The 18624-nt window shown below is 56.5% G+C and overlaps 6 protein-coding genes across 6 annotated transcripts; 1 reads left to right on the forward strand and 5 right to left on the reverse strand.

The window, feature by feature from the left end:
- Positions 1–1440: 1440 nt before the first annotated feature.
- Positions 1441–3812, forward strand: TRAVEDRAFT_51358 (feruloyl esterase-like protein; the record flags this gene model as incomplete). The annotated part of the gene is made up of 14 exons (XM_008043863.1): positions 1441–1780; positions 1835–1876; positions 1930–2003; positions 2069–2189; positions 2244–2256; positions 2317–2359; positions 2426–2587; positions 2651–2688; positions 2749–2976; positions 3031–3109; positions 3161–3363; positions 3419–3455; positions 3491–3682; positions 3747–3812. The coding sequence occupies 14 exons, from the start codon at positions 1441–1443 to the stop codon at positions 3810–3812; spliced, it is 1638 nt and encodes a 545-aa protein (XP_008042054.1).
- A 176-nt stretch (positions 3813–3988) lies between these two features.
- TRAVEDRAFT_51359 (uncharacterized protein) lies at positions 3989–5080 on the reverse strand (the record flags this gene model as incomplete). The annotated part of the gene is made up of 2 exons (XM_008043864.1): positions 3989–4815; positions 4873–5080. The coding sequence occupies 2 exons, from the start codon at positions 5078–5080 to the stop codon at positions 3989–3991; spliced, it is 1035 nt and encodes a 344-aa protein (XP_008042055.1).
- Positions 5081–5273: 193 nt separating this feature from the next.
- Positions 5274–8274, reverse strand: TRAVEDRAFT_74120 (uncharacterized protein; the record flags this gene model as incomplete). The annotated part of the gene is made up of 5 exons (XM_008044216.1): positions 5274–6508; positions 6565–6838; positions 6922–7645; positions 7702–7840; positions 7905–8274. 5 exons carry the CDS (start codon positions 8272–8274, stop codon positions 6447–6449), a joined length of 1569 nt encoding a protein of 522 aa, XP_008042407.1. The 3' UTR covers positions 5274–6446.
- Positions 8275–8893: 619 nt separating this feature from the next.
- On the reverse strand, positions 8894–9855 carry TRAVEDRAFT_172907 (acid protease; the record flags this gene model as incomplete). Its single annotated transcript, XM_008044217.1, has 3 exons — positions 9315–9855; positions 9085–9261; positions 8894–9023 (listed from the first exon to the last, which is right to left on the reverse strand). Coding segments are annotated over exons 1-3 (801 nt in total), but the record flags the coding sequence as incomplete, so codon positions are not given.
- Positions 9856–11972: 2117 nt separating this feature from the next.
- Positions 11973–13225, reverse strand: TRAVEDRAFT_74122 (uncharacterized protein; the record flags this gene model as incomplete). Its single annotated transcript, XM_008044218.1, has 1 exon — positions 11973–13225. One exon carries the CDS (start codon positions 13223–13225, stop codon positions 12116–12118), a length of 1110 nt encoding a protein of 369 aa, XP_008042409.1. The 3' UTR covers positions 11973–12115.
- Positions 13226–16257: 3032 nt separating this feature from the next.
- TRAVEDRAFT_131530 (MFS general substrate transporter) lies at positions 16258–18463 on the reverse strand (the record flags this gene model as incomplete). The annotated part of the gene is made up of 12 exons (XM_008044219.1): positions 16258–16330; positions 16391–16636; positions 16692–16738; positions 16786–16829; positions 16878–16955; positions 17020–17166; positions 17229–17375; positions 17425–17607; positions 17661–17673; positions 17730–17789; positions 17848–17892; positions 17948–18463. The coding sequence occupies 12 exons, from the start codon at positions 18461–18463 to the stop codon at positions 16258–16260; spliced, it is 1599 nt and encodes a 532-aa protein (XP_008042410.1).
- Between the last annotated feature and the right edge of the window lie 161 nt (positions 18464–18624).

An 18624-nucleotide genomic window follows, 5' to 3' on the forward strand; every position in this document is an offset into this window, starting at 1 on the left:
GCGGGACGCCACAGGGAGCAGCTGCTGATTTCGAGCGAAGGACGGACTGGGTGACCGCCGGAGGATCGGTATAGCCTGCTTGGTAGGCGAGCGGGAGCATCGTACTTCTCGGACACCTGACATCGCAGGCTCGCTGTGGCGACCGGGGAAACACCGGGAAAATCGTTCGTTGTGCGATCCAGGGGTGTATTACATAGGAGTTTATGGATATTCGTCCATTTGCAGACGTCCCGTCTTTTTTTACGACATGTTCACTACAGATACTGAGAAAAATGAGCGTAGTAGTACAGATCAACCGGTCACCTCCATCCTTACTCACAACGCGAATCCCATAACTCGCCTGCGTACTTGACACGCTGCTGTTCATACTTCAAGACTCTGTCCATGGAGCTCGAGGCGTACCCGGGATATAGCGTATAGGCTTGGTATAGGCGTCATTCAAAGTCTAGCGACACGTATATTTCCGAAAACGACCAGAAAGCGATGATCGACGCCGATCGAGAGAGACGCTCATATAGACGCCGAATTGCAACCTCCCCGAGTCCGGGTCCCGCTCACGCGCTCTTCATCACATACCCCCATGGACCCTCCACATAAGGACGGTGTATTCTCGTACCACACACACTCAATCATCAAACGGCGACCGCGCAGCTACAGACTGCAGCTCGAGTCGCAGCTCGCGGCAGGCAGCAAGACGTGACGAGAGGTGTTCAGATATGGGCAGTACCCATCGTGGTGTGTAACGTTCACTGGTTTTGTGTTGCTCTTTCGTCTGTAGTCGCCGTTTTCCGTGTGTTCTTCAACTCTTCATGCATTGAAGAGCACTTTGTCATATGAAATCATACTTTCTCACCGCCATGTGGAGGGTTGGAGACTTCGATTCGGAGACTGGTCATCTGTGCGATCAACGGTGCTCCGACCCGTCTTTTCTCGCCCACGGTTTATATGTGCCGCTTCGTTCGAAGAATGTACGCGTACAACGTCACCATCACCTTCTCCCTTTGGCCACAGCGCGTTAAGTGCGTATACAAGCATCTCGAAGTCGCGGATTGTGAGTGTTGAAATAGCCCATTGATCACACTGCTGCTTAAGCTTCTTCAGATGTGATCGAACGCGTTGCAGCCAGTACCGTGAAGACGGAGAGTCTGCAATAGGAAGGGCTTCCCTACACTCGTGATGCTAAACGGTTGCCCGCAGTCCGGCGGTCCTCTCTACCCTGCTACCAGAAGTACGGGCAGGTCAGATGTTGAGCATGAACGAGGCTCTCTGTGTAGCTGGCGGCCGATGCCACCCGAAATGCGGTTTCTCTCCGCTCTTCGCGCCAACTCAGCACACCGATATTATTTAGAGGCGGCTTCGCGTTGAACTGCGGCGCTCCGCTCACGAGATGCTATATAACTGTGCCTACGTTGCAGCCCTCCTCGCGAACGTCGGCCCAACATGGTACTCCTCGCAGCCCTCGCGCTACTGGCCGCTTCCACGACCGTTCTCGGGGACGCCACCGCGCGGGGCTCGGAAGCGGCATGCAAGCAGTTCTCGCCGAGCAACATCCAGGATGTCGCGCTCACAGCGGCGACGTACTTTCCCGCGAACGCACGCGTCGACATCACCAACGTCTTTTCTAGCATCAACACGACGGACCTTCCCGCGTTTTGCCGCGTCGAGTTGAAGATCACGACGAACGCGACTGCCGGCTCCTATGCGATCACCGAAGTGTGGCTTCCGGACGCCTGGAACGGTCGTACGCTTACCGTCGGGAACGGTGGGCTGGGCGGAGGAGGTACGACAGCAGGCCGCAGAATAATTTGACACCACAGAGCTAACTTTGCTACAGTGACCGTCTCTGACCTTGGCGGAGTCGCCGTTCCCCAGGGGTGTAAGCAAACCCAACACCTGGTTCGGGACTGTCTGCTGAACTCGTCTCCGTAGTCGCAGGAATCTCTACGAACACGGGCCATAATTCGACCTCCGGTGACGGCAGCTGGGGCGGTCCGCACAACGATGTAAGCACCTCCTCAGCCAGCGTGCGACGGCTCAGGCGCATGCTCACCCGTACATCTTCATTCAGAACGCAATTGTCGACTGGGGCTGGCGAGCTGTGCATCTGAGCGTTGTAGCAGGCAAAGAAATCGCCAAACAGTACTATCGCCAAGCTCCGAAAAGATCGTACTATGCCGGATGCTCTACAGGTCAGCTACGACAAGATAGTTGTCTGTGATGAATGCTGAGCTCTTCGCATCTAGGTGGACGCCAAGGGTGCGCCAGAGGTGTGGAAGTACTGGAACGGACGTAATACTGACACGCTTTACTTCATAGACTGAAGGAGATCCAGATATTCCCAGACAGTTTTGATGGGATCGTAAGTCGACTGTGTACAGCTCGGATACCCATTGTAGCGGCGGGCTCAACGTCCGGGATATCCTAGGTTGTGGGCTCCCCCGCCAACTGGATGTCCCATTTGCAGCCCTGGTCCGTCCACATGAGCCTGAACGTCCTCCCGGCAAACTCGTTGTGCTTCATTCCCCAAAGCACCTGGGATAACGTGATCGGACCAGAAGTCATGCGGCAGTGCGATGCTCTGGACGGGGTGCGTACACTCGCGAACTTGTACGCGACCTCGGGCAGGAAAATTAACCCCGAAAACCATTAGCTCTTAGACGGAATCATCAACGACCCCCGCGCATGCAGGTATGCATTCTGAGGCCCTTCACGTGTGCCATAATTGTAACCCATAACGCATTTCTTTAGCTTCCGCCCGGAGGCGCTCACCTGCACCCCGGGCCAAAATATGTCGACTTGTCTGACTGAAGACCAGATCGGCGCACTTCACCGGATCTTCGCGGACTACTATGAGGCAGACCAGACGTACATCTTCGGCGGGTACCAGCCCGGAGGGGAGAAGGCGTACGCGACAGGCCTCGTGGGCAACCCGCCGTTCCCGCTGCCCCAAGACTGGTTCCGGTTCTTTGTGCTCAAGTGCGTTCGCCCCCGCCGACGGCGAAAGAAAATTCGCTAATGAAGCATATGCAGCGACACACAATGGACGCAGGACGAGTACAATGCGAGCATAATCACGCTCGGCGAGCAGCTCAACCCGGGGCAGTCCGATGTGCGTCATTATATGACCCTCATAGCCTCGTGCTGAGACGGAATATGCCAGGCGATCACCCCGAACCTGACGGCGTTCGCAGACGCGCCGCACAACGGGAAGGTGCTGCACTACGTCGGCTGGGCGGACCAGCTGATCAGCCCGGGGAACAGCGTGCACTACTACGAAACCGTGCACGCGTTCGCGCGCGCGAACACCTCGCTCGCCGTCGACGACTTCTACCGCCTTTTCCCCGTACCCGGCATGAACCACTGGTGCGCTGTCATTTATTTTCCCATATCAGTTCGTACACTACTGACATATCTCCAGTGGTGTACGCCGCATGTTGCGCTCTAACGCTGATGTGGTTATTTTGACTGACATTTTTTTGAATTCTACTAGGGCGGACAAGCGGCGAACGCGTTCGGCGCCGTGATGCAGCCGCAGCCGCTCTCGCACGACGCCGAGCACAACATCCTCGCCGCGTTGTTGCGCTGGGTTGAAGACGGCGTGGCACCGTCGGCCATCGTCGGTGTCAAATACAAAAACGACGTGCCATCGGACGGTGTCGCGTTCACCAGACCGATATGCAAGGTGCGTAGCCGTTTGTGCTTTGTAGTATAAGGGTTATGTAACTGATGCGTGCACGCACTGCCAGTACCCATCGACGGTGCGCTTCCGAGGAGGAGACCCAAGCAGCGCGAAAAGCTTCTTCTGTGCGTGATGTGGTAGTGTCGCGAGCTGGATTATCCAATACACGCATGTATGAGGTGTTCATGCTTCCGTACTAGACAGTGGGTTCCGCTGCGCCATCATCACAGGGGACTGAATTGAAGACGTTCAGATATAGTAGCTGCGTTGCCATAAACTACGAAACATTCTCTCGTAACAGCTTCTACCTCACTGTCCCTCCAGGCCATTCCACCACCCTTTCCCACCGACAGCCTGCTCGAGCCACTGGTCAACGAGTGCTCTGGCCGCCTGGCTATGTGAGGCATATCCAGGCGCTTGCAGGAGCGTAGCTTGGACACCGACCTCCGTACGGCGGCACTCACGGACTATATCCTCCAGGCCCCTTCTCATAGCCGCTTTCCCTCTCCGGGCGGGGTCATAGCCCCTCTCCCGAGGCTTCAGCCAGGCTGCCGCGTCCACGAGCAGACAACGCACGCTCAGGTACGTTCGAGGCAGGGGCTGAGGCGCGGGAGGCAGCGCAACTGGAGACCCTTCCTGGGGAACCGGCACCCCCACGGCTACTGCAAGCTGGGCGATGTGATGCCTGCTTCGCACGTCCGAGACGCGCAGGTGCGTGACGCGCGGGGCGAGAATGGACCAGGCGGAGAGGTGGAGATCCTTTGTGTAGGGAAAGGGGAGGAGGTGGAGGTGAGTCGCGCGGGGGAAGATGGCGTGCGAGAGCTTTGCATCGGCTCTCAGGAGGCGGGTGATGTTCGGCGACGATCGTATGAGGGTTACGTCTCGCAGGAGTGGAAAGGTGTGCTCGAGAATGGGACATTGTCCGTGAAGGTCGTCGGGCGCTTCGTCCACGACGACGGTCCACAGGTCTGGAGCTACGAGGCGGATCAGCTCCTGCGCGGCGTGTTCGCGGGAACGGAGACGAGTCAGATGTTCCTGTGGCACAACGAGTGGCTCAGGGGTCATATCGGGAGTCGCTGAAGATGGCTGTGGATCCTGCATGGCCAGCGTGGTCTTCCCGGGAAGTTCCAGAACCCCTAGGCTTGCCAAGGTCAAGTATAAGTGTCGGACGCGGGGCCTTTCATTGCACCCACTGTTGCATTCCCGCTTGAGAAACGCAACGAACTCCTGGAAGGTGTCGCCGTCTGCATCAGCGACAACATGTAGGGTGTGAAAGCGGGCCCGGCGTGCAGCAGCGCGAATCTGCTTAGAAGTAAGCGATAAGGAGTTTCCTGTAGCCCCTCCGTCTGTGCAAGCGAGCTCGAATATTTGCTGCAGTGTTTCTAACGGAAGGTAGTCCATGATTGCTAGTGGGAAGGAGACTCGGAGCTGAGTTTGACGGCCATGGCAGCAGGGGTGTGGGTACGGTGTCGGAGTCATCCGGGAGCAGTGCGGCAGCGCTCGAGAGAGTTCCGATAAAGCGGTGCAGCCGCCACCAGCATTAGTTCAACGAACGTTCTTACTAGTGCTTCCTCCTCCCCCGCTCATGGACTCCCTTCCGGTAGAGACGCTGCAACAGATATTTGAGCACGCTTGCACCGACGGCGGGTTCACAGGAAACGCCCTCTCGCTCACTTCCAAGCAGATACGTGCTGCGGTGCGCCGGGCTCGCTTCCACATCCTCCGTGTCTCCGCCGACGGCAAGAATTTCCCGGAGTTCGTTGCGTTCTTCGAGCGCGAATGCAACAGTGGAGGGAGCGAGAGACCCCGCGTCCGTCACCTATATCTGACTCTGGCTAGTGTCCCGTACATCCCCCCTTGGGTCACACAAACCCTGCTTGCCTTGCGGAATGAACCGCAGCCGTGTCCAACGGGTCAAGAAGCTGGCCAGTCACCAAATCACTCTACCCTAGTTCCGCCTCCGACCCTCTCCCGAGAACGCGCCGTACAAGAGCTCGTCCGACTCGTCGCGCCGGACCTGTGGTCTCTGGTTCTTCACGCGGTACCTCACGCCTCTCAGGACGACCTCCAATACCCCATCCTCGAGCACACATTTCCGCTCCTGCGCGAAGTGGCCTTCATTGGTCTGCCAGGGCCTACCCATTTCCTACGCCCCGACGCAAAGCCGTGGCCCGCCAGCGTCTTCCCTCGCGCGACACACCTCCACCTCAGTCCGAGTCCCCGCCGCGCCGGGGGCCACGACCTCCACCTATCCTCATGGTCCGCGCTCGCGCCCCGCGTCACGCATCTCCGTCTATCCCGCATAGAAAACCGGCACCATGTCCAGCAGCTCGCAGAAGCGATCGGGGTGCACGTGCAGCTCAGCATCATGCTCCTTGGTACCGTGGTCCCGACACCCCCCGCCGCTCCCCTGCCGCGCCCCAAGTTGCCTCGAACATATCCCAGCGTACGCTGCCTCCTCATGGAGCCGGCGGAGATGCCTCGAGGCCGCAAATGCGGAAACTTTGCGTTGGGGCAGGCGGTCGTGGGGACCGGCCTGAGCGATATCGTCCATGAATGTCAGCATCCGGAGGTCGACGTCCAGGCTACGCTGCTCAGAAGGCCAGATACAGTTCCGTACGTGCAGCATGCGAAGGTACTTGAAGAGCAGTGGGTCGAACGGGTTGAGGGCGGGGAAGGGTGGTGGAAAGGACTGGAGTAACTTACGTGGAGATCGACAAGTTGAGAAGCCGGACGTGACACATAGAGAATTCGGCACCTCCCCGGCCTAGCAAGCTTGAGCAGCGTGGCGCACGCATTCCTTGTACACATCATACGGCTCCAAGCAATCTAGTATCTCTCGGTCAATATCACAGCGTAAATGACTATCGCACAGTGGGACTCACGCAGCCCCTCCCAGTCGTGGCCCCGCAGAAGCCACTCCCAGTCCTCACGCCCTTGCCCGAAGTCCTCTGCCGTCCGGAAGATGAGCTTTGCATGGTCCCACAGTGGCCCGTAGGTCGCTGTACCGTCGGTTCCACGCTCGATCCGACCTACGCAGGAGCCGTACCCGACGAGCTCGAGCGCCGGCGGGCGGTCCTCCAGCAATTGCGTGCACAGGTCGAGACCGCACATAGAGTCGAGGATGTGTAAATATCCCAGCGACGGCCGACCCTTGAGCTGTGCAAGACGAGATGCGCTGTCAATGGGCAATCTAAAACGCATGATCTCGCAGTGAAGGCGGCAGCCATGCGCGGACGTACCATAGTGATCCAGTCTGACTGGGGCACAGTGTTGGGACCGACGAATTCCCAGCGCAAGAGCAACGCAGAAAGTCCGCGGGGGAGACGTTCATCTAGTATGCGCAGGTGCTCGTCTGTGAAGTCCTTTCCCCTGAGCATGAGCCCGGCCACCTCTAGCTGCGGCAGCCCCGCAAATATGTCGAGAAACTCCGTGTACTCGTCCACATCGTCAAACGGGATGTCGAAGCGCAGGTCGAGCCGCCGCATCCCCGGTCTGTTCTGGAAGAGCGCGAGGAACGGCTCGTGGTCGGCGACGAACGCATCGTCCACGCAGAGGAGCTTGAACGACGTGAGGTGCGGGAGCGCATCTGGATTGGCGTCGAGCGCGGATAGCACCTGGTCCTCGCAGTGCTCGCTCCCGGTTACTATGTCGAGGGTGCGCAACTGGACACAGTGACGGAGGACGGTGCCAAGTGTGGCGAGGCTGCGCGGTTGCTTGAGGGAGAGCGTGTGCAGTCCAGAGAGCATGTGTAGCGGGGCGTCTAGAAGGGAATAGACGGATACGGAGAGGCGGCGGAGTGTGGCTGGCGCCCGTACGACGCAGGCTTTGATCTTCCGTTCGATTTCGGGGATGATGTGCCGGGGAAACTGGCGGCTTGAGCCTCTTAGGGTGAGACTTTGGAGACGCACGAACTCTGGACGGTATGACGACAGCAATGCGCCCTCGTACGCATCGACTGGGACCCTGGCAAGATTTGAGTATATCGACATAAGTTCGTCTGCACAATTGGACCAACGCACGAAACGAGTAGCTCGATGAGCGTTGGACCACATGTCCTGGCTAGCGTGTCTAGGATTGAGATAGTAAAGGGCGGCGAGAGGCCGTACCACCGAAATGACCGAAGGTGTGGAAGCGCTTGGAGCGCACCGAGCAAATTTCCTGAATTCGTATAGTGGCGAGAGCCTTAGTCACCTGTCAGTGGTCACTATAACTTGCAACCTACCGATATCGCTCCATTTGCGCCGTTCATGGGCACGGACGTCAATCTCCTTGACTATTGACGCGAAATGAGCGTCATGCGTGATGTGCTGAAACAGCTCAGCGTTCCTGAGGTCGTGTCGTTCGATGATGCGGGCCTCGCTGGCGGGATAATTGCGATTGTTGTGTGCCGTCCACAAGCCGAAGTGGATGGTGAGCCGCGAGAAGAGAAGAGGGCGAGCGAGATCACAGAATAATCGTGAGACAAACAGACAGCTTCGTTGGTCGGTGCTCGGCAAGTCCTTCAAGACGAGATCCCAGAGCTCTGGGGGCAGACGAGAGGCGCGATATGCGCATGCGATGACATGGTCGTTGCCAGAGTCACTCCTCGTCATAGCTCTGGCCGTAGTACCTATCCGAGCGACGCCAAAGAAGCCACCGAGTCCTGACGGTTAATATTCAGTATTGCGTGTACTCGTTCATGCGCTGAGCGAGTGCAGCTCACTGATTTTCCCATTTAGGTTTCTTCCGCATTCCAGCTGGTTGTACTTCGCCGTTGCTTGGTACTTTGCGGCGCTTATCGAGGCGCCACGCGCGAATTTTATTCTGCACCACGCGAGTACCACGCGGGGCCCGTAGTACCGTCTGGAGGGTATTGGGACGTGGATTGTCGATATCTTACTCGATGATCCACATATGCATCTGGTTCTATTTTTTTTTCTGACCGAATTTAACGCTCGTGGATGCGGTACAAAAATCAGCGCGACATTCAAAGTTTGAATGAAATCTTCAAACCATGCGGATTCACCGAATAATTGTAGCCCTCGAGCCACGGACTCTGATGACTTGCTCAACAGCGAGCACACTGGAATAGCTGCACAAGTCATACTACGTTAAGAAAGGTGAGGAAAGGAAGACAACAGCGAGCGTGATCATCGCCGCATTCGAGGAGCGGCTCCTCTGGGCGCCGTTCTTAGTTGAATGTTTAGCGATAGCAGAGGGCTCGACCGTAGGGGGAAGCTGGGCGAGCGTCGCTGCACGCTGAGTCTGGAACTCCTGCAGGGCCGCCGCCATGTCCGTGGTCGTTGAGACCATCTGTACGAACGGCTGCGCACTGCTGTTCTGAGCATCACCGTAGTTGAAGCTACCGAGGACCATATAGTGTCAGCGCTATCGGCGGAACAGAGCACAAAGGGGACACTTACGACACGTAGACGTTGCGCAGGAATGCATCGCCCAGGATGAGGTCGAACCCGGTATTGTCCCCGAAATCAATCGTGGAGTATTGATACGTGTTAACGCAAGCTGTCCTATTCGTGCCATCGACGGCGGTGACCATGGGAAACGTCAGGTCGAGCGGATGAACAAAGAACTCTTCGTTCCTGGTAGGCGATTCGTCAGTACAGCGCGTACTCAAAGTAGGCCCGCGACTCACCCAAATACAAACGACAGCGTAGTGCTCCCATTGCACGGAACAAACCAGTTCGAGCTGACGTCGTCGAACTCAGCGCCAGGAATACTGGAGTAGATGGCGTCCACAGCGAGGGCAGGCAGCGGCGGAAGGGAGGTACCCGTGTCAAGCGCAGCGACCACTTTCCCCGCAGGCACGTTGGCAATCCGCGACGCGTTGAACGCAAACGCCTTCCCGTTGACAATCATCGCATCCAACACCGGGGACCAGTGATTTGGAGCCACGCTCGGCAGCTGCGGGGCGTTCGACACGTTCTGGAAGTTCGTGGTGTGGCTACCGATGATGAACACACCCGGAGCGCTGCGTCCGAGCTGCACGTCGAAGAAGTGGGAGATATTCGCATCTTGCGCGAACAGCGCAGGCATCGGGGTGTTGCCCATCGCAATGGCGGCCTCTTGTCCCAGGGCCTGCGATAGGGCCTCTTGGATGTTCGAGGCGGCGTTGAAGCCTAGACCCATTATGCCATCGGCGTCGCCGAAGTCCGCCGGAACGCCGTCGAGAAACGCTACAAGGCACACGTGCGTCGGCATTCGGTGCAGGGCGCTCGGCAACTCGGGTGAACACGTACCCAGTGAGTTTATGGCGAGACCCCCCAGCTTGAACTCTGCAAAGTCGATATTGCTTTGGACCTGACCTTTCCCGTAGTTTATTGGCACGGTGATGTCGAAGGTGCCGGCGGGATTGGTCACATTCGCAGGACGGTCGTTGAGATCCACTACGAGGTCTGATGAGCCTGTGTCCAGGATAACAGTCAAGTCTGCCAACGGTGGGCGTAAGTACGTCGAGCCTAAGGGAGGCTCGTATAAGTTTCATACTAAGCCCTCCAAGGGTGATGTTTGTGGTATACTAAGCAGAGCAGAAAGTCAGCGGTTGGACACAGTATTCGAGAAGACCCCGAGAGCACTTACTAAGAGATCCTTGGAGATAGTGACACCGACGTTCCCGGGAACAGTGAGACTCTCAATGAAGTGCACGTCGCGTCTACGAACATCAATAGCGAAGGAAGGCCCTGCCCCCCTGACAGTATTAGAACACAGTAAAAACGATAGGAGAGCGCCTGCAATTGACGTGAAGAGCGAAGACATGAGACGCAATGTGGTAAGGGTGAGGGAGGTTATTATCCCCTGGACGAGGGACTGGCACATTTAAACCTTCTATGACACTCACCGGGTCTGCCGCTTGATACTACGGCTGATGCCAGTCGTCCTTGTCAAGCAGTGCCACTTGATACCGCGACGAACCCATTTGGCTGCGGGAACACTTCGCATATGTGCAGACGCTGTGGAAAGCTGTGTGCAACGATGTATCGGTGGGCCTAGTCAGTTCTCAACGTTTGCTGTCAACGAGAAAAAAAAGTCGTCAGCTACAAGGAACATCCGCGCCGCGAGCTTCAATTTTCTCACCGTATACTAGCAGCTGCTGTTGGTGATTCATCCTGCTGTTAGTCTCCGAACGGAAATGTCTATACAACCGTACGCTCTCGCGCGGGATGACCTGCCGGGCGCGTAACAACATAGTGCCATGTCAACGTTTCAACGTGCGCGCCTTCCGATGACAGTTCCGAGCCACCTTGCAGTGATCAAAGCTAATAAAATCCAACAACGCCCGACCGAAACATGTGGGCGACGAAAAGACACCTTATAATTGGGGCCTCATTCCGAGTGTTTCGATCCTTCGCAAGTGAGCGCTCGGGCTCGCTGGGGGTCTTGTGGAGAGATCGCATCAGCTTGATATGGTTCAGCAGATACCAGACGATACCTTGATATATTTCTCATATGCGATCCTGGGCGTGTACCAGAAACCGTCCACTTGCGAAGTGGGAGGTTGTCGAGCAGTGAAAACGAAGCGCTGAGCGCTGTCTTTGCTATCCACGTGGGGGCGGCTCTGATCTCAGATTGCACAAGCGTTCTCTCTCTCTCCTCTCCAACTGCTCTCTCAAGCTTTCTCTGCTGCATCTGGACTCAGTCCTTTCTGCTGGACAGTAAACCGCATGTGCGTCCTCTTTGTAAGGTTTTATAAATCCCGTTTACATCCTGAGGATGCCCCCACTGGGGGCGAAAGGTATGGTCTGCATTGCTGATTCAAGGCCAATGAGAGAAGGAACATCGTCCTGTGCACGGCTCATTCACCTGCTTCCGTGATAGTTTCACGGAACTCGAATGTGTATTCATGGTGATGAATGTGCTGTTACAATCGTCCGCGAAGCCGCTTACACGTTCAAGTTCGTGGTAGACGTAGGAATTCCTGCATGAGCCTGAACACTTACATAGTAAGCGTACAATGGTGGCGACACTGTTGTGACCGAGTCCCAAACTTGGACGCCGGCACCCTCTTAGTGATGAATGAGAGTAGGTATGAGCCAGCCTGGCCCACCAACGATGTACCCCACGCATGCCACGCGGAGTCCCGAGGAAAGAATGAGTGTGGAGTGGTCCATCAGGATCGGGAACTTCATGGGTCCGAAGAAAAGTCCAACAAGAGGGGCAGCGACGGCGTTACCCGCGAGTGGGAATGACCCAGACAGCGGCCTCGAGGCTGGACAAGAGACCAGGCAATACACGTCAGTGGATGAATAGATTGCGCAGTATGCGGGTGACATACCCAATGAATTCGGGCGAAAATGCTGTCGTCAATTGAAAGCAGGAATATAGGCACGTTCATAAAACACGCGACCCCGGCCGAGTGCGCAAAAGGACGCTAAAAGACAACCAACCCCGCACGCGGCAGACCATGGACAGCCCGCCCATACGATCTCCTATAGTACCTCAATCGACCTCCGGTCCTTTCCACCATCCTTCCCCACCCCCAACCCGCTCGACCCACTGATCGCCAAGCATCTTCGCACGTTGCCCATACGGGACAGTATCAGGCCTTTTGAGCAACACAGCCTGGACGGTGCCGTCCACACGGCGATGGCATTCCCGGACGATGTCGCTCAGGCCGTTCTGCATGGCCACTTGCAACCTGCTGAAGTTCCCGCATGTACGGCCCTGAGGGTTCGCCTTCGGCGTCATGAAGAGGTAGCGTACGCTCGGGTACGTCCGCGGCGACGGGGGAAACTCGGGGGATATAGTGAGTGTTCGGTATAGGCGAACCTGCGCGTGCACTCCCACCGCTTCCGCGAGCTGACGGACATGGCTCTGCATTTGTATGTCGGAGACGTGTAAATGCGTGACGCGGGGCGCGAGCGCCGACCAAGCGGGTAGGTTGAGGTCTGGTTTATTGACGCGGGGACTGAGGTAGAGGTGTGTTGCGCAGGGAAAGGCTGGCGGCTTCACGTCCGACCAGTTGATACGTGCAGGCCCTGGGAGGCCTATGAAGGCCGCTTCCCGCACAAGCGGATATGTGTGCGTGAGAATGGAGTACTGGAGGTCCTCTGGTAGGCAAAAACCGCTAGGCGCCGTATAGACGACGAGAGACCACAAGTCCGGCGCAACAAGTCGGACGAGCTCTTTCACCGGGCATGAGCAGGGAGGTGAGGACACTACGCCGGACGATTCGAGTGGTGGGGCGGGAGAGTTCGACAATTGACCAGCTTCGTGACTCGCCGGCAGCGTCTGCGAGTTCCGATTCTGCGGGGCAAGAGGAATTTGTGCTGGATTAGGAGGGAAGTAAGGGTTTGTGGCCAGTGTCAAGTATAGGTGACGGACGCGGGGCCTCTCGTTGCGCCCGCCGTTGCATTCGCGCTCGAAAAAGGCGACGAAGTCGGGGAAGGTATTGCTGTCGGCGGCGACACGGACCGTGTGAAGGCGTGCCCGGCGCGCAGCTGCGCGTATCTGCTTGGAGGTGAGCGAGAGTGAGTTTCCTGTGGCCCCTCCGTCAGTGCAGGCGAGCTCGAAGATGTACTGCAGCGTTTCTAGCGGAAGGGTGTTCATGAGCGGGAGAGAGAGGAAGAGAGACTGATAGAGTTTGACCTGGTTTCTGTCACAGCACTGCTTTATATGTCCTAGACCGCCGCAGTGCCTGAGTCTCACAACTCCGATGTTGCTCCGATACCGCAATTACACTCCCGCTGCAGTCAACGTTAGCGACTCAGTGATCCAAGGCTCATTACCAGTATAACACAGCCATTAGTTAGTAGCGATGCAGTGGATAACGTGGGATTCTGAGATAGTCATGGTAAACGACGAACGAAATAAGTTTCGGGGTGGCTTGTTGAGCTGTCCCAAGGGAACAGAGCTCGTCAATGTACTCGGGTGAGATGTGCCACTAAAAGCGAGAATAGACACCAGACAAAAGTTCCTACGTCGGCACATAGCGCGCACGGGGAATCACGGCCCAAAGCACCAGAAGCGTCGACATCATCGAGACCACACTGACGGTTTAATAAGCACTTGCGAAAAGCGGCACAGGACAACGAGCACTGGCACTCACAAGGGCGGCAGGGTCGTGATTCCGAACTTGGACGCGAGCACCCCAGTGATGAAGGGGAGCACCGCGGAGCCTGCCTGGCCCGCCCCGGCGATGTACCCCGCGCAAGCCGAGAGAAGCCACCGGGGGAGGATAGTCGTGGAGTGGTTGATCAGGATCGGGAACACGGGTCCGAGGAAGAGTCCAACGAGCGCGACGGCCACGGCGTTTCCGACGAGCGAAGGGACGACCCAAACGGTCGCCTCAAGACTGAATAAAAGACGCATTGATACTGGTCAGCAAAGGAACGGATCACACAGCACTTAGAAGACATACCCGATGACGAGGGCGACGTAGAGGAAGAGTGCACGCCGCTCGCCGAGCTAAAAGTGTTCAGGACCTTGAGCTTCGAGCCTCAAATGGCGTATCCCATGCATGCGTACTTTTTTGTTGAACCATAGCAAGAGAACCCGCCCGAGCATAATGCCTGTGTGATCGTTAGTTCGTTATACATGGTCAGCAGTTCGCATGGCATCTTACCTCCGAAGAATCCAGAGGATATGTACCCAGCATTGGAGCTGCCATGACGTTGCTCTAGGATGTATGTCACGCTCCAGCCTGATAGGAAAGCACGTCAGCGGGCTAGGGCTGCGGCCACACTTCCGACACTCTGAAGAATACTCACCTCCCATAGTGACCTCAACCCCGACATAGATCAGAGCGAAGACTGAGAGGAAGTGAACGTCCTTGTTGCCCATCATCTGTCTGAACTTGTTAGAGCTGACACCGTCCGCGTCGCTGCTGGTCTCTCCCTCTTCCTGCATAATTTCTGGAGTGCATATTCGCATCAGGGGCCTGACTAACGAAGACGCATGCTCGCTTCACCGACCTTCCTGTCTCTTTCCTCGAAACACGTACCACAGCACCGCCGTGTTCACCGCATATAGGCCTGCGGATATAATGTAATGGAACGACCAGTACTTCGAACTCTTCGCAAACTCTGTAGCGACCAGGGGTGATACTGTCGCACCCAACCCTACGTATCCGCACTTCTCAGCCGCTGTGACAGACATGGACGCATAGAGCGCAAGACACGTACCGTATGTTCCATGCAAGTAGCCCATCTTGGTGTTTGAGTCCTTCTTCAGGCCAGCGACATACCCGGTCGCCGGTGCGAATTGGACAGACAGCGCGAAGCCGATGACGAAGTACGCAAAGCAAATAAGCGGGAAGGGGACCGCTGGTGCGAGCAGAACATATGCGCCGACTTGACAAAGAGAACCTGATAGCATAACAAAACATGAGCACAAGTATACCCCGGACAGTCAGCCTTGGCAGAGTTTTGACCTAAGAAAAGGACCTATCGCATGGATCAGCGTTGTGCTCATTAGTACGTACCGTCGATTATGAAACTCACCTTCCCGAACCCAAATCGGTCGGTGAGATAAAAGTTTGCCAAGCCCCCAACAATAAATCCCTGAGGCAATCGAAACTACGTCAGAACAAGGTATAGCCCTGAAGAGGTGGCACTACTCACAGCAGCACCGAACACGAAGATGAGAGAGACGACAGCGAATCCGATCTGAAGAGTTATATCAGCATTCGAAAGCGCCACCAGATAAATCAATATTCAATCCTCACGTTATACTTCTCTTGAATCCTGGGGAGCATCGGCCCCGTCGTAGCATCGTTCCACCCGTTGACGAACATGCAACCGCATAGCGCGAGGAAATGTACCAAGCTCTTTCTTCTGTATACGGCCTCCAAGGCCGGGTCCAGCGCCGTGACTGATTCTCTGAGAGCCTGCACAGAAGGATCCACAGAGCCCATGGACCCGCGTTCGGGATCCACGGGCGTCGCGTGCACGATTGAAAGTGTGCCCTGACCACCGCTAGCCCCAGTAGCCAAAGAATACAGCTCTATTCCCTCAGCATCGCCTCCGTAATGAATGACTTCCGGCGCTCGCGGTGGCGGTTCAGTACGGTGTCGAATGCCCTCCTGTGGTACTGTTGCCTCAGTCACTTGGAGGGAGGAAGTAGAGGTAGTGGCGATTGCGGAGTTCGAGTCGTCGAGTTTGTCCCAAGAAGCCTCTTCCACAATATTGGTTGCATCGGCAGATACGGAGGGGTCGTCGTCCCGCACCGTGCGAAGCTGAATCGTAGATGACGGCATGCCAGTGTTCTCGAGCTTCTCGCCGTTGGCTTTGAAAGCGTAGAGAGGACCTAAGAAGAAGGGAGGAACATCGACGTGCCCACGGCTGAATTCCCTGGGTTTTAGTATCGCTCATGGGTCGTGTCGGCTCTTGCATGACCCCGACTGTACGTACTGATAATCCCTGCACCCGCGATAGCAACCGTAATGCACGTCAGATGACACCCGCTGACAAAACCACGGTCGGGGCGCTAAGTAGTAGACTCCGGTAAGCGATAAACAAACACGAGTGGTCAGTACACAGACAACAACAAAACCTATGGAAGGGAACATCCCGATACAACCCGCAAGTAGAGGAACCCATCTATGAAGCCCTTCATACACGTCGAGGATAATACACCCGTCCTCATATCGGGACGACCCGTGCGCGGGGGATGATCGCCCAGATGACGATGAGCGTCGACATCATTGACACGATGCTGCACAGTTCCGATCTGTCTCAGCACCACAGCTGCTGCGTACAAAAGATCGACACTCACAACGGCTGCAGGGACGCGATACCAAATTTGGACGCGAGCAGGCCAGTGATGAACGGCAAGATCGCGGAGCCCGCAAGACCGACGGCGGCGATATATCCCATGCAGGCCGTCAGAAGCCAGCGCGGGAGGATGGTCGTCGAGTGGTTCATGAGGATGGGGTACATCGGACCGAGGAGCAAGCCGACGAACGAGACCGCGATGGCGTTCTCGATGAGCGAGGGCACTACCCAGACGGTCACCTCGATGCTGGTGAGATAGATCAGCCATCAGCGTACAGAGCGTAGGTAGTAGAATGACTTACAAGATCGCAAGAAGCGCATACAGGAAGAGTGCGAGACGTTCTCCGATCTGTCGAGGGTGAGTGAGGTACACCTGCTACATAGACGCTGCTATACCTTCTTGTTGAACCACATCAGCAGTATGCGACCGAGCATCAAACCTGTCCCCCCGTTAGCACTTTGCTATCACGAGTAAGAATTAAACCTACCGCCGAAGAAACCGGAGGCAATGTAACCAGAGTTGGAGTTGCCATTTCGCCGCTCCAGAATGTAAGTGACGCTCCAGCCTGCCGAACCGAGTCAAACCGGTGTCAGAAAACCAGTCTGTCGAGAAAATTGCTAGGTACGCACCGCCCATGGTAACCTCAACGCCCACGTAAATCAGAGAGAACATAGCGAGGATATGCACTTCCTTAAGGCCGAGGACCTGCTTGTACTTATTCGAATCCACCGCGTCCTCAGTGCTGACACCACTCTCGCCTTCTTCCTCCATCACCTCTGCCAGATGCGGTGGGTAGTGAGTAAGATATCCACGATATCATCACTAACATCAAGTTCACCTTGTTGCAACCTGCCGCGGAACACCACCCACAATAGCGTAGTGTTGGCGATGTAGATGCCCATCGATATGATGTAGTGGTACGACCAGTGCGAGGTGCTCTCCGCAAACTGCGTCGCGACCAGCGGAGAGATGAGCGCGCCCAAACCTAGGACAATGTCAGATGCATCTCAGTGAACATTGTAAGCGACCCCTACCGTAGCTCCCGTGTAGGAAACCCATTTTGGTGTGCGAGCTCTTCTTGAGACTCGCGACGAACCCGTTGCAGTGCGCGTTCTGGAGCGAGAGCCCGAACCCGATCAAGACGAACGCGGCGCACAGCAGCGGGAAAGGGCCCGCGGGGCTGAGCATCGCGTACGCTACGACCTGACAAAGCGAGCCTAAGGGTTCCCATCAGGTAACCGGCGCGAGATGGTAAGTGGGTGGTGCTGACCCATGACCAAAACCTGGTTGTATGCGTGTCAGGAGGTAGAACGCCGCGTATGACAAGTGTTCAGCTCACTTTTCCAAAGCCATAACGGTCTGTAAGGTATATATTGACAAAAGCACCGCTTATAAACCCCTAGCGCGGACACGTAAGCGCGGCGGGCAGATGAGTTTGCCTAGAGACTCGAACGTACGATCGTGTTAGACACAAATAAAAGCGAAACAATCGCAAAGTTGACCTGTCAAGTAAGCTCATCAATCCAGCCCAAACGACAGGACGCGCACCAGGCCTACGTGATAGTTGGCCTGAATCCTCGGGAGCATGGGCCCGGTCGTCCCGTCGTTCCAGCCCATGCAGAAAACAGCACAGCAGAGCGTCACGAAGTGGATCAAACTCTTTCGGCGATACACGGCTTTCTGTGCAGCGGAAATCGCGGGCGCAGTAGAGCTTGTGTCGTCCTCGGCGAGGACCGACGGAGCTAGAGAGCTAGGAAAGCTGGGCGCAATCTCGGGGTCGCCGCCTTTGCTGGAGAGATAGTCCTCGCGGAACGTGATGCCCGCGTCGCGCATAGCGGTGGAAGTACCCTGTGAGTTCTCGCTGATCACGGGAAGCTCTATAGCCTCAGGCTCCGTAGCTGGGAACGGGGCCAAAGGGCGGATGCGTGAGATGTCGGAGCGGCGGCGCATACGTTCGCTCGTCAGCGTAGGCTCTAGAGAGGAGGCAGAGGCGATCTCCTCAGCGTCGAGCGCGGACTCGTTGAGTACGCGCAACAAGTTCTTGTCCCCAGCAAGGCGCGAATGTGGACCCATTGCTGGCATACGATGGTGAGCCTCAGCATGCTCTTCCTCTATCCTGGCAGAGGTAGAAAGCGGGTGCGTGTCGTGCAGCGACATCTTCTCCTAGCAACCAACGCAGTTGAGGGGAGGATGAGGGGGAGAAAGGGGGAGAAGAGCTTTAGCTCCCGACCAGC

The sequence above is a fragment of the Trametes versicolor genome (genome assembly GCF_000271585.1).
Source record: "Trametes versicolor FP-101664 SS1 unplaced genomic scaffold TRAVEscaffold_10, whole genome shotgun sequence".
Classification (NCBI taxonomy): domain Eukaryota; kingdom Fungi; phylum Basidiomycota; class Agaricomycetes; order Polyporales; family Polyporaceae; genus Trametes; species Trametes versicolor.